General features: G+C 36.1%; 1 protein-coding gene across 2 annotated transcripts in view; it reads left to right on the top strand.

Moving 5' to 3' along the window:
- Window positions 1–10160, top strand: part of LOC119633533 (transcription factor hamlet-like) — a 69510-nt gene extending 59350 nt beyond the window's left edge. For both annotated transcript variants that reach the window (XM_038027134.1, XM_038027135.1), the window contains exons 6-8: window positions 1722–1878; window positions 7782–8747; window positions 8813–10160. In XM_038027134.1, the coding sequence (XP_037883062.1) occupies window positions 1722–1878; window positions 7782–8747; window positions 8813–9991 (2302 nt within the window). In that variant the 3' untranslated portion in view covers window positions 9992–10160. The remainder of the gene's footprint in view (window positions 1–1721; window positions 1879–7781; window positions 8748–8812) is intronic.
- Window positions 10161–13184: the final 3024 nt, after the last annotated feature.

Below are 13184 nucleotides of genomic sequence, written 5' to 3'. Positions count from 1 at the left end.
CAATAATAATAATAATATTTTATAGCATTCAAAAAAATCCTCTTCATCTTCTCAAATTTGTTTAATGCCTCCAGTTCTTCTCATTTGCGCCGTTTCCGAGCAGAGCCGTTATGCGCTTTTACGATAATTTTTTGAAGGACATTATGAACAGAGCTTTGATTAATTTAGACTAATCTCAAAAATTGATTTCTAAGAAACGAATGAAAGAAACTCATTGCGTACGAAGTGTCCGGCTGTATTGTACCGCCGATCTGAGGAATATTCCATAGCATTTAACTTACCTATAAGCACTAACCGGTAAACAACGAGATATGCAAAAAAGAGTAGCTTTACATCTGGTGGAAGCAGCGATGCTCTATGCTTATTACTATCGTTTATTTCGTCTAAATAAAGTTATTTCAGTCAACCTATAAGGTTAACGTTCTAATCTAAGTACCGTATTGTGGCTATTAAAACTCTTTAGTATTCCTTTTGCATACGAGTCATCGAAGGGTGAGGGGACGTTCATCTTATCAAAGTGTTTGCAACGCCCAGAAGGGAGCTTCAGAGACCGCACAAAGTATATGTATTCTTGATCAGCATCTACTACTGAGTTGATTTAGGTCTGACCGTCTGTCCGGTCGTCCGTCCGTCCTTCTATGCAATGTCTATTGTAAACATTCTCCTGACTGAAAAAATGCAGCTATCGACTTAGGTTTTGCCAGACACATTGGAAGTTCTTGCACGCAGAACCACCCACAGTGCCACGCAAACTGAGAGCACCTTTGTGTTTCAAAAGACGAAAAAAGTGTGGTTTTTGCTCATTACTCATAAACGATAGAACATCAATGTACAAAAATTTGAACGTATATTCTACGGGCGATGCTGCAGCGTTTGTGTACAAAAAAGCAAAAAATTTACCACGCCTACCAAATATTACAGTGTATCGAGCTGCAATCTTTTTTTCAATACCTTCATAACGCATGCCTATGCGACAAAACTTTTGTTTTAAAAATTCACAAACCAAAAAAAATTCGTTTCTTTCACTTTTTTTGTTATTTTAAGATAACGGTGCTAACGGGTTTTAAAGATTCGATCACGACCGGATATAATTTTCCCACTTGCTTTTTTTTTTTTAGAGAAGGATTTCACCCAACATTCTGACCACTTCGGTACCTGAATTGGTTTCACTATGTAGTAAAGTTTTCGTGCAAGTGTTTAATGCACAAATTTGATTCATTTATGACACGCAAATGATAAACATATTTCACACAAAAGCGAAGAGGAACAAAAGAAGAGTCATTACATGCAGATGTTCTCCATGTCGAGTATATGTGTCACTGTTATTAACTGAAAACAAGTGATTTTTACATGTTAAATTAGACTCGATTGTTATTAATTTAAGGCTGAAAAGAGGGACAGGACTTGTAAAAACACGAGAAACTCTTAAAAGCACATGTTTTTGTTTTTTGTGTTTTTCCTTTTTTTTTTATATCTGCGCTTATGTATCGGATACCGCAATAATATCCTTTTCAGCAAGCAGACCGTTTATTGTAGTCAAACAATGCGAACGTAATCTAGATTCGCAGGCCCTCAAAGCAAATTGTCATGTTTACATTTACTTATTCATTTATTGTTTTTAAACACAACATTAGTTCAACAACTAAATATTTTGCACTTTGAAGTAGTTTCGATGGCTTGCATGTTCTTTCTTTTGTACCTATACGTGTGTACACTTTCAGGCTCGACGATCATTTGGTGACAGCTCATCACTTTCGAAAGGAAGAATTCACATGTGAATTGTGTTCGCAGCGTTTTTCTCATCGTCCATTATTGTTGAAACATCGTGCTTTAGTTCACAACGAAGTGCGCAAATATCCATGTGAAAATTGTACGAAGGTGAGTTTAACTTAAATATGATAACAAAATAGATAATACATAAACAGATAGAAGTGTTCTTGACGAAGAATTTCGAAAATGCTCATTCACGCTTATTGAATAGCATTCACTCCATTGAATAAAGCGCTACGGTTTATTTGTCTTATGGTAAATAGGTTTAGAAAGTTAGTATGTGTCGAGCTCGTAGCAGTTGAACTTCAGATTGAATTGATTTTTCTTCAAGGAGGTCTTCATATCTGCTCTATGGCATACAGTCCTGTACTATTGAAAGGGAACAAACCGTAAGCATATTCGGAAATTTATCTGATATACTTAGCTTATCTCGAAGAATCAAGCAAATATCTTTGGGTATTGCATTCAAATGATCGTTTGAAAGTCTTAAGAAATTCTTCAGAGTTTCTCCCCATTTCTGGCTTAGGGGGAAAGATGTAAGGCAGTTGCAGCTCACAATACCTATCATGCTTTACCAATTTTTATATCGTCAATAATATTTTTTGCATACTTTTGTTCCACTGTTCTTCTCCCCATTCTCTCTCTCTCTCTCTCTCTCTCTCTCTCTCTCTCTTATCCATTGCGTGTGAAAGTAATCAAAATTTATTTGATCTACCCTCCAGTCGGTCGGTGGAGGTGATCCTATATTCTTGTAACACGGTGAAGATTAGAAAGAAATGAGGAAAGAAAAAGAGACAGGGATGTAGTGGCAACAACTTAGTCTATGTGTCGCCAAACGGCAAATGTTATGAATTGTTACTGACCGAGAGCTCGCTAAGCTACGACCGAAGTAAACTCTATCGTACTTGAGACTTAATCCCGTGATCATTGACTTGGTAGTATCAACTCTTGCCTATTCGGCTGCTCATGCGAGTATTGCACTTTGTTCTTGTAGGGCGCATTCTGAACTCTTTTTTGCTGGTTGAATTTGAGTAAATAGAATGGGACATAAAACAATATATTATAATCTACAAATATTTGGACTTAGTTCACTTTTTTATTGATTAATAATACAACAATCATTAATGAAAATACAATTATACAATAATAATTATTATTATAATCAATAAAAATGTAAATGCTAATAAGACTATAAACTCCCTTACGGCACAATTGTAAACAACCACTAAGACGCTATAATTGTATTGTATAGTATAGGAACAAAACATAGGTGCAGACGTAATTATCAATTGTAGAAACGCCTTACAGCCACATTTAACCCCCTCGAACTAACAACCATTCCAATACTGAGCGGCAACGAGTTGCACAACTTTACCCCATTAACAAGAAATAGCATTGACAATGATAGATACATGCGGGCAGACAGGATTGAATTCATCGTTTGCTCTCCTTTAGCGAACCGAATTTCCTCTCGGTGTTCGAGTGTGGATGAGCCTGTGAAGGAAGACTACATTTCTGATGTAAGGTTAAGGATATTTTATCTTATTTCCGTTTATTGTACATATATATGCCACAGTTATTAACAACCCTTTGCAACTTATTGCAACTAATTCTCATATGCGATGTCTCCAAAAACTATGGCCTGTACTAATAGACATTTAAGCAATCGCACCTTAGTGAATATGAGAACATGGAATGAAGAGAACGACAATTTCCTTAGAGTATTGTGAGCACACATTACCGTAAAATTGATATGATCGGCACTCAACTTAAGGTTGAGCTTAAAACCAAGGCTAGAAACAGAACTAACAAATAAAGAATGGAAATCACAAGTAACAAGTGAAACGATCATGGTTTTGATTTAGATAGAACTTATTATGAAACTATTTGGATCGGATCAAAAAGTAATCCACACCACCACGTGGGCTCGAGTAATAAATTTTAGCGTCATCAGCATACAAATGAATGTGAAATTCATATCTGTCACTTTGAACCGAGGATGGAGCTTAGTCGGAGCCTGAATTTCATATTCACTCAGCATTGGAGTCCCAATCGCAGCCTTCTCTTCTTTCCTCTCTACAGCGCCGCAGCTATCAACCACCATGACACCATTTTTCTTGCAGCGCATGCTAGCAAGTTTCAACTTCTTAAGGTCTTTTTTGTTCAAACCGTAAACTCACTTTTGAGCTTCTTGCTCTGCTTCTTTTTCGGTTTTATTATCAGCGAAGCATCCGCTTTAATGACAAGGACTTTCAAGGCATCGGGAAAAAATGATCTGCCTTTTAATTGGACCGCTAACCCGGATTTGTCGCGAGAATACAGCGGTTGACTAATGGAAAGCAAGCAAATGACTTAATTTTTGATAACGTTTTTAACCGAAACTGAAGGCACCTCCATCGTAACAAAGCTCCAAGATAAGAAGGACTATTGTAGAAAATTTCCCTCTTCACTGTGGGATGTGAAGTATAAACCTTCGAGCTACGCCTGCCAGTTGTCAAACAATGTTCGACGTGACTTGCTGTGATTTATACTCCCCTGAATCTTCTGGATTCGCTTATTTAAAAACTTAGTCGCTATCAATATTTGCGTTTTGTTCCAAGATTTTGAGAATTCTTCTGTAAGAAATTTAATTTATAAGAAGTTTGTAGATGTATTTACGGCTCGGCTGTCGTAAGATTTAAAGCTTTTTCAGCTTTTTGGGGTTATTTGTTTTCTGTGACATTCCTTTTGATTTTTTTTTTTTTTTTACTACAACTGCAATAACATTACTGTGTATTGTACTGTGAAGATAGATGTGATTTCTCTAAACCTTATCATCATCATTACCAACAGCCTCATTACTTTCCACATTATAAGTATGAGAACGTTAATGGCTTAGTTGTGCCAGCCTTCTGCCATCTAAGAAAGTCTTGTGTTCTTGGTCGCATCACCTCCCCATCTCCAACACCAACGGCAATGAGCAACGTAGCCAAAAGCCTCTCGTTTCATTTCAAAAAGTGTGGAATGCCTTTCATATAATACAAAACGAACGAAAGTAGAATAACAGTTATGCTGGTCAGTCAGCAAGTCAGTCAGGCAGTCAGCTAGCCAGCCAGCCAGCCAGCCAGCCAAGTCACCTAACAAACTCAGTTGGCCCGTGTTAACTGCTGAAATGCTAACACAATTCCAAAGGAATGCAATTGTTGCGGTAGATGTGTTGTCCATTTTATCTACTTCATTTTTGTTGTTGTTATGTTAGTATAATTCTTGTGGTCGTGATTGTGTTTAGCTCGTCAATTCATCCATTCATATCTATAGGTATATGGCATGTGCACTGCATGCGCTGGTAAATGCATTAATTTCGTTCACACTATTTTCAGTTTTATGAAGATTTTTATGCCTCAGTTGCCCCATTTGTTGTGGTTTTAACGAATTTTTCAAGATGATCAATTTGTTCGATCATTCTTATTAACGAGATTAAATTCTTTTATGTTAGAAATACTTCAAGTTGAAGAAAGACCATAAATGAGTTGAACTTTTTTTTTTCTTCTTTTTCTTGTAAACTTAAGGTGAGTCAGAATATGCAATAGTTAAAAAGCATGTATAATTGTTTTCCTTTTTCTTTTTTCTCTCTCTCTCTCTCTCTCTCTCTCTCTCTCCTTTTGCTATACAAGCCCAGTTCGTCGTTCTTCTATAAACTTAAGCGTTTGAGTTTGCATCTCTCTCATGGCTAATAGCACTCAAATAATCAATTTTTAAAACGCAAAGACTTTCATCTCAATGATGTTCAACAGACAAGAGTTGAGAAGTTTCAGAAGTTTCCATCAGATGGAAAAATTTTGCAGGCATTCGAAATGCTTTGTATTTTGTATATTTGTATATCATCTATTTAGTAATTGGAAGCTACTTTATGTTGCGTACCCTTTGCTTCTTTCTTCGACTCTGCCGCTTGTTTGCAAAGGTCATGGCCGAGTTTGCGCTTCTGCGTTCAAGTTTCTTTCTACATGCCATTTATCGGCGAGAAGGTGCCTAGTCGTTTAGGCCTCCTTCAAAAATCAAAACGACGTTTCGCCTCATTCGCCTGCATTCATAACGCTAAACTACCGGTCAAAACAGTTTGTAAATTAATTCGACTCCTTGGAGCAAAGGAAGTTTTCAACTGTTTAAAGCAAGTAAAGAAGACGTAAGAAGTACTCTACTTGTGCGCTATGTCACAACCGATATTGAGTAAACCTCGTCTTCTTTGGCTTTTCGGTAAAAAGTCAAAGCCACAGCTCTTCCAATATTTTCCTTTTCAAAGTAAGTCTTCTTCTATCTCCTGGAATAAATTTAGTTGCACAAAAACGAAAGTTCTTCCGTGTAACCGTGACCTTCGTTCAGTTTGTGCATTTGTTTACTTTTTGAATTTAAATTTCTTTACGGATGTGATCAATTATTCACTTAACGAGACGATTGCAACAACGGCTACTTAGCGGTGCATACTTGACTTTTAAAGCATAAAAAAAAAAAAAAAAGAAAGGGATTAGAACGAAAGTCACGATGCATCTTCGAAAGAAGTAAACGGAAGTAAGGCGCCTCTGCAAAAAGGCATTAAACGTAAAATAAAAACTTTCTGTTCGTAAAACTCCGTTAATAAATTTTGGGTTATCTATCTATCTATTTAGTTAAAAATTTTCGAGAAACTTCCAGAGAAGTTTAGCATCATTGTCAGCATGACTGCATTCTCTATTGTTCATCACAAATTACAATGTAATGCAACCATCTCGAATATCTACCTACCCACCGCCAATATCGCTATACTAAAATGGTAAAAAATTACAAAAAAAAAAAAAAGAAAAGAAGAAAAGAAAAAAATTGAAGCAAGACCTTCATCATCATATCCATACACTCCTGGTCGTATATTCCTCACCCGCTTTACTTCATTCTCTGCCGCAACGAAATTGTCATTACATTGAACACCACCGCGAGTAGTCGTAACTAATCCATTTAATGTGGTAATAGCAGCACGAGCTATGCGATCATTCTTGTGTTTTATTGTTGTCTTCACAAAATCAAAACGGTAACAACAACAACCAAACAACCAACAGAAATTTGAATGCTCTTAAAAAAGCAGCAAGCAAAGGGGGGGGGGGGGGGGGGAAAAATGGGGAAAAAAATGATTATAAAATAAAAACAGATTATTGTCTTCTTATAAAGAGCTTCAATTTGAAACCTCTTGGCTTTAACATTATGACAGCATGATTAGGCAGACACAATTACCAAAAAAAGTGAATCGTGGTGTCTGTAAAACCACGGCTATGTCTGTGGTTATAGCTGTTGTGTGTAAACGTCTAGATTTATACCATTCCATATGCGCCGAGATCTCTATTCGTGGAGACAGTGTCTACGTATATCTAAAGCGTTAGCTATGGATGATCGGACGTTCCTTTTGCGCTTGTGCTCTTGGCTTTGTTTATTTATTTATTTTTATTGTTATTTTTTTTTTTATTTTTTTTACGACGATTACTCACAAATGAATGACAATTGTAGCAATTGATGGCCACAATTGATCGGTGACGGCTTGGAGGTGGTATGCGCAGTTATACTCACATTTGCGTAATCTTTTTTTTATTTTTTTATTTTTTCTATTATTTGTAATCGTCGTTGTTATTGTTTGTGGCTTTTTTGATTGTACCTTTTGTCGTGGTGGATGTCAGATCCGCTTAGGGTTTCTGTACGGTTGTTTCTTGTTTTTTGTATGGCATTAATTTAAATTTTTGAAATTAGATTATATTCAAAATCTTGTACGGTTGTTATTTGCTGTTGCTGTAATTGTGGTCTTTGATTGATTAATTTCATTTCGTTTCGCTTCAACAATGCTTAACTGTTTAGGCTGGCTAGCGGTCTTCACATACAATAAATGCTTAAAAGTAAGTTCAAGTGTTAAGTTTTTCATAACGTGGACACAAGTAGTCAGTTTCTTTCAGTAGCTCTTTACACACGCCCATATAAGCGCAGGCTTTTCTCTTTCATAACTTCAATGCTATTTGCAGGTATTTTGTGATCCTTCAAATTTACAGCGACACATTCGTAGACGTCATATTGGTGCTAGAAGTCACGCGTGTCCCGAGTGCGGCAAAACGTTTGCTACATCTTCAGGCCTTAAGCAGCACAAAAATATTCATTATTCGGTCAAATTGTATCAGTGCGAGTTCTGCTTAAAAGCATATACCCAATTTTCAAATTTGTGCCGGCATAGACGCATGCATGCTGATTGTCGTGTACAGATCAAGTGTAATAATTGCGGCCAGGGCGGTTTTAATTCAGTCGCTTCGCTATCAAAACACAAACGGTATTGCGGTTCTACAAACGTTCCCCCTTCGGGTGTGAGCTTACTGCCGACACTGTCTCATCCCTTACATCATCAGTCTCAACCGCCAGCAACAACTCAAACTCGTACAGCAACCGGTAGCGGAGTACCGAACGTGCCTCACAATATGGCGACACCACCGAATCCATTCTTTTTGTTTCATCCACCATTTTTTCCGACATTTCCACCAGCGGCTGCTTATGGCTTGCAAGGCATGTTCCCACAAACTCCTGCCACACAGCCGCCAAATTTTCCTTTGATGTTTTCAAAGTCTGCTATCGATCAACGTATTCAGAGCGTACGTTCGGAACAGCAGGTGGGAGCCAATCACCTCAATAATCCCACGTCACCTCCGCCGAATAATCAATTGCCTTTCACCATGCACGAGGCTTTTGGCATTCCAACATTAATTAAAAAAGTAGAGAGCCCCAAACCAAACCAGACCGACGCAAAAGTGCAACTAATGGATATTTCACCCCAACCGAGTAAAGTGAAAAAGAATCCTAATTCTGCTTATTTATCGGATGAGGATGAAAGTAATTCCGTAATCGAACTAAAAATGGAGCCCAAAGATGAAGAAACGATCAAAAGCAGCGATAATGAAGTAGATGAAGACGAAAGCTCTTCCAAAACGAACGATGAAGACAAGGTAAGCGAATATATATATATCTGTTCGATTCCGAGAAGGGCTTAAATGATTCATTTTCTTTTCAGAAACCTATTGATATCGTGTCACTCTCACCATCCCATCCCGGCTTAGAGGCTAAGAGCACATTTAACGAATTACCTTTGGATTTGAGCGTAACTCGCAAATGTATTTCACCTCAGTCCACGAAAGCAGATGAAAATAGTGTATCCAGTCATAGCACCGGCAGTCCATTAATACAAAATGCTAACGATTTACAAACAGATGAAAATTATGAACCGAATGAAAAGAAACAAAAATATAACTCAGAGTCATGCAATGGCAGTCCACAGCACACAGTATCACCTGGACCAACGCCTTCACCTTCGCCACCAAATAACAATAACAATAATAACAACAACAGTGATACGACCAGCATAGGCGGTAGTAATAGCGGACCACCCGCTGGGATGCCTAGTTGTCTACGTCCGTTACATCCCGTCCTACTCGAAGAATTTTATCAAACACGTGCATTAGAAAGTGTGTTTTCTCGCCCTTTCCCTTTTTTACGTTTAATGGGCGAACGGCCGGTCGCTGACAATAACGGACTACGTTGCAGGCCATACCAGTCGCTTTCGCCCGAACTAAATTTTCGTGAAGCCTTACGTGGTCTATCTAGAAGCGTCTCAGCCGCTGGTCAAGTAAACAAATTGAAAGATCGATATACTTGTATATATTGTGGTAAACTTTTTCCTCGCTCTGCGAATCTCACACGTCATTTAAGAACCCACACCGGTGAACAGCCATACACTTGTAAATATTGTGATCGTGCCTTCAGCATCTCTTCCAATTTGCAAAGACATGTACGCAACATTCACAACAAAGAGAGGCCATTCCGGTGCCATTTATGCGATCGCTGTTTTGGTCAACAAACCAATTTAGATCGTCATCTAAAGAAACATGAAGCGGATACCACAGGCTTAGGTTTAGCAATTAGTGATTCGCCTTCGTCAAATGAGGCCGATCGCGAGGATTCTTATTTGGATGAAATACGAACTTTCATGGATGGCGTAACCTACGATGAAGATTTGTACACACCCGTTAGTATGGGGGCGAACGATAATGAAATCGACGACAATGGTAGCGATAATGAAAATGGACTTTCAGTTTCTCGACCAGCAACAGCGGATATTGTTATTGTCAACGGCAATGACGATAATAAAGATATATCACGCGATAATCATAATTCCATAAAGGAAAAGCCGTAGAAGGTTACTTAATTACTTAAAAACTTGAAAGCGAAATGAATGTCATTAGAAGTCAAGTTTCTTAATCAGATTTAAAGCATTTACAAGCACACACTTTTCTTTCCTAGATACTAGATAATTCATAAAACTAGTTAATGAGTTGCTGCTCCCGCAACAGCTTTACACAACAAATCAATTAAAATAAAAGGAATTATAAAACTGTTACCATTAATACCATAAAATGATTAAAAAGATGGAAAACATGTATTGAAGTACATATATTTGTATGTATACATATATATTTCATTATTATTTATTATACGACATAGTTGTAAGTACATTAAAGAAACAGATTCTGTTCAGAGAGCGCGTATATCTCTGCGTGGAGATACATAAGCCTTCTACTCATCTAAACCCTATTATAGTTATGCGCATGCGCATACCGTATATACCGTAAGTATATAGGTATGAGATTGTGTATATTTAATCATATATTATATGTAAATAAAATAGTTTGAAATTTTAATTATTATGTTTGCAAATCTGTTATAAAGACAACTACAAAAATAATCATTTCATAAACAAATAAAACGTTTCAAATGTATTTTGTTAAACTTTTTATCATTTACTTTATAAAATAAAGTTAATTTAAATAAAATTAACAAATAAACAAATGCTTAAGTGTTAATCAAGCATCCGTTTATGTGTCTGTAGTTTTGGTTTTTTTTTTTTTTTTTTTTTTTTTTTTTTTAAAATATTTTAATTTATTTATTATAATTCTTTTTTTTTTATAAACATAAATTTTTTTTTTTTTTTTTTTTTTTTTTTCTTTTTTTTTTTTTTTTTTTTTTTTTCTTCGTTCCTCAAATTTATCTCTCCTTGAATATGATTTCAAACTAATAAAAAAAAAGTAAAATCATTAAAACTCTTTAACAGCAAAATACATCAAATCCAAAAACCAACAAAACAAAAAAAACAAAAAATCATCATAAAAATTAACCCGTCACTTTGCAATGATATAATCCAGTCAAGAAGAGCGCTTAAAATCAAAACCTCTCACTTTAAGTACAATACAGATACCCATACTGTTATTCACTTAACAAATTAAATTAAATTAATAAGTAGATGCATCTACTAATTTAAAACAAATTTAAGTGCTTTGTTTTAGCGAAGTTGAAGGCTGCCTTACCAAGTTTCTGTTTTTTCTCTTTTTTTTTTTTTGTGTTTTTTTTTTTCTAACACAACTAAATTATTTTGAGCTTCTATGCCTATGCAACATTTTAGGCAATGCATTGTTTCTATTTGATAGGGGAATGTGATCATTTAAAGAAATCGCCAACGATTACGAATATTTTCTTTTAAACAAATTACTTGTGCTTGCAATCTTTAGCAGAAGCTGATCACAAACCATTGTTATAACTTCTTGTTTATCGGACCGTATATGCGCATAATGAAATTTTTCTATGCTTAGTCTTGATTATCACAGATTTGTTCTTCCAAATCAATGCATAAAATTTTAAAATCGGCCGAGTTTGTTACGCATTCGCTCAGACCTATCAATTAAATTAATAGGTGCTTGCATGTATTTTGATCCGCGGCATCTACTGGCAACAACGATAAATTAATGCGAATCATCAATGTACACAAATTCGACGACCTTGACCTTTTCCTAGATAATATAATAATTTTCTATTTAGCATTATTGAGTTGTTCAGCGTATACAGACACTCAAAATTGCATTTTCAACACTCATTACAACACTCATTTCATTTGTTGATTTTTGTTGTTGTTTGTCTACTGCCAAATCCCATCAAACACTTTTGGACGCTTATGTTGATGCTGCTTCATCATATCTCAATTTTCAATTTTAGTTGAGGTTTATTGGAGAGTTGTGGCTTATTGGAGTAAACCAATGACTTAAGATATGTCCAATGAAAAATGTTCAGAGGTATTATGTTCCACTAGCTTCGCGACAGTTCATACCGATATTTTTGGCGATTACATGCTCATTGAAATTTTCTCTATATAAACTGATTATGCTATGCAATGTATGGCTTGTTGAGCCATATTCTTAAAAACACACATCATTCAAGTCGAAATCATCTAATTCATGTGAGTAAACAGATTTCTGGTAGCATTGTCCGTTAATGGTAACTGCAATACCATTTGCAAAAAAACGGTCCAATTACATCCCCGTAGATCGTAAAGCACACGAAAATCTTAATTTTTATGGACATAAATGTGTGTCATAAGCAACTGAATTTGCTTCGCTTCAAAAGTGATGATCTTTATATATTCATCGCTTAAGATGCACCTGGAAGGTGTTGAGAGTGACCCACCTTTTATTGTATTCATCGGTTCACAATCCCGTCTTGAATCGATCTAAGCTTGTTTGCCCATCTGTCCGTTTTGGCTTCAACCTACAATGTTTGAGATATTTCGATGAAATTCGGTACACCGACATGTTGTCTCCCAACGGGCGCATGCTACTGAAGATGCAACCGATGGGACGACTTTTTCGCCCACTTTCATATAAACCCTTATTTTGAAAAGTCATTATATGAATAACTGCAATGCGCAAAGTGGTGTAGACTATGTAATGGTAGGCCCTGTCGCATCATAGCAACTGCTCGCCATATTTGACGGCAGGACACTAAAAGAGCCAAAAAACTTACCACATCCAATTCCAATTCATTCGTTTTGAATAAATTTATTCATTTAGTTATTCGTACGGCAATGATTTGTAATAATTATAAAAGAAGTTTCGATTGAAATATTAAGAAACTGAATGACCTAAAACTGCTGTCGGATGTTAATCAGACAGTCGTGTCATCCCATAAAAAAAGTTTACATTCAATTCGAAGCTTTCTTATTTTTAAATCGGAAATTCACTTAATTTTTTGAATCATGCTTGTGCCGTATATGCAGATATTGTTTCGGGTCAGCATCCCTAACGCCGGGCAAAGTAACTCGTTGAGAAGAAACTTTAATATGTTTTCAATATTTATTGAGCAAGAGCACTAAATTTTTCCTCTTCAAATGTTTGATTATATTCCATTCTTGTGTTTTAAGCACGTCAGGTCTGTGAGTAAGCTACCACATGCACAAAGGTCACACAATAGCACAAGGCAATTATGATAAAGTGACGGTGAAAAGGGTCGACCTTTTACGAGAAAAATAGAATAAATTTGAAAATATTGAATATTTTTTTGTT

This window comes from Glossina fuscipes, unplaced genomic scaffold, assembly GCF_014805625.2.
Source record: "Glossina fuscipes isolate IAEA_lab_2018 unplaced genomic scaffold, Yale_Gfus_2 2, whole genome shotgun sequence".
NCBI lineage: Eukaryota > Metazoa > Arthropoda > Insecta > Diptera > Glossinidae > Glossina > Glossina fuscipes.
Note: the sequence above shows the minus strand (reverse complement) of the source record. Positions and strands in the feature narration are given on the sequence as shown.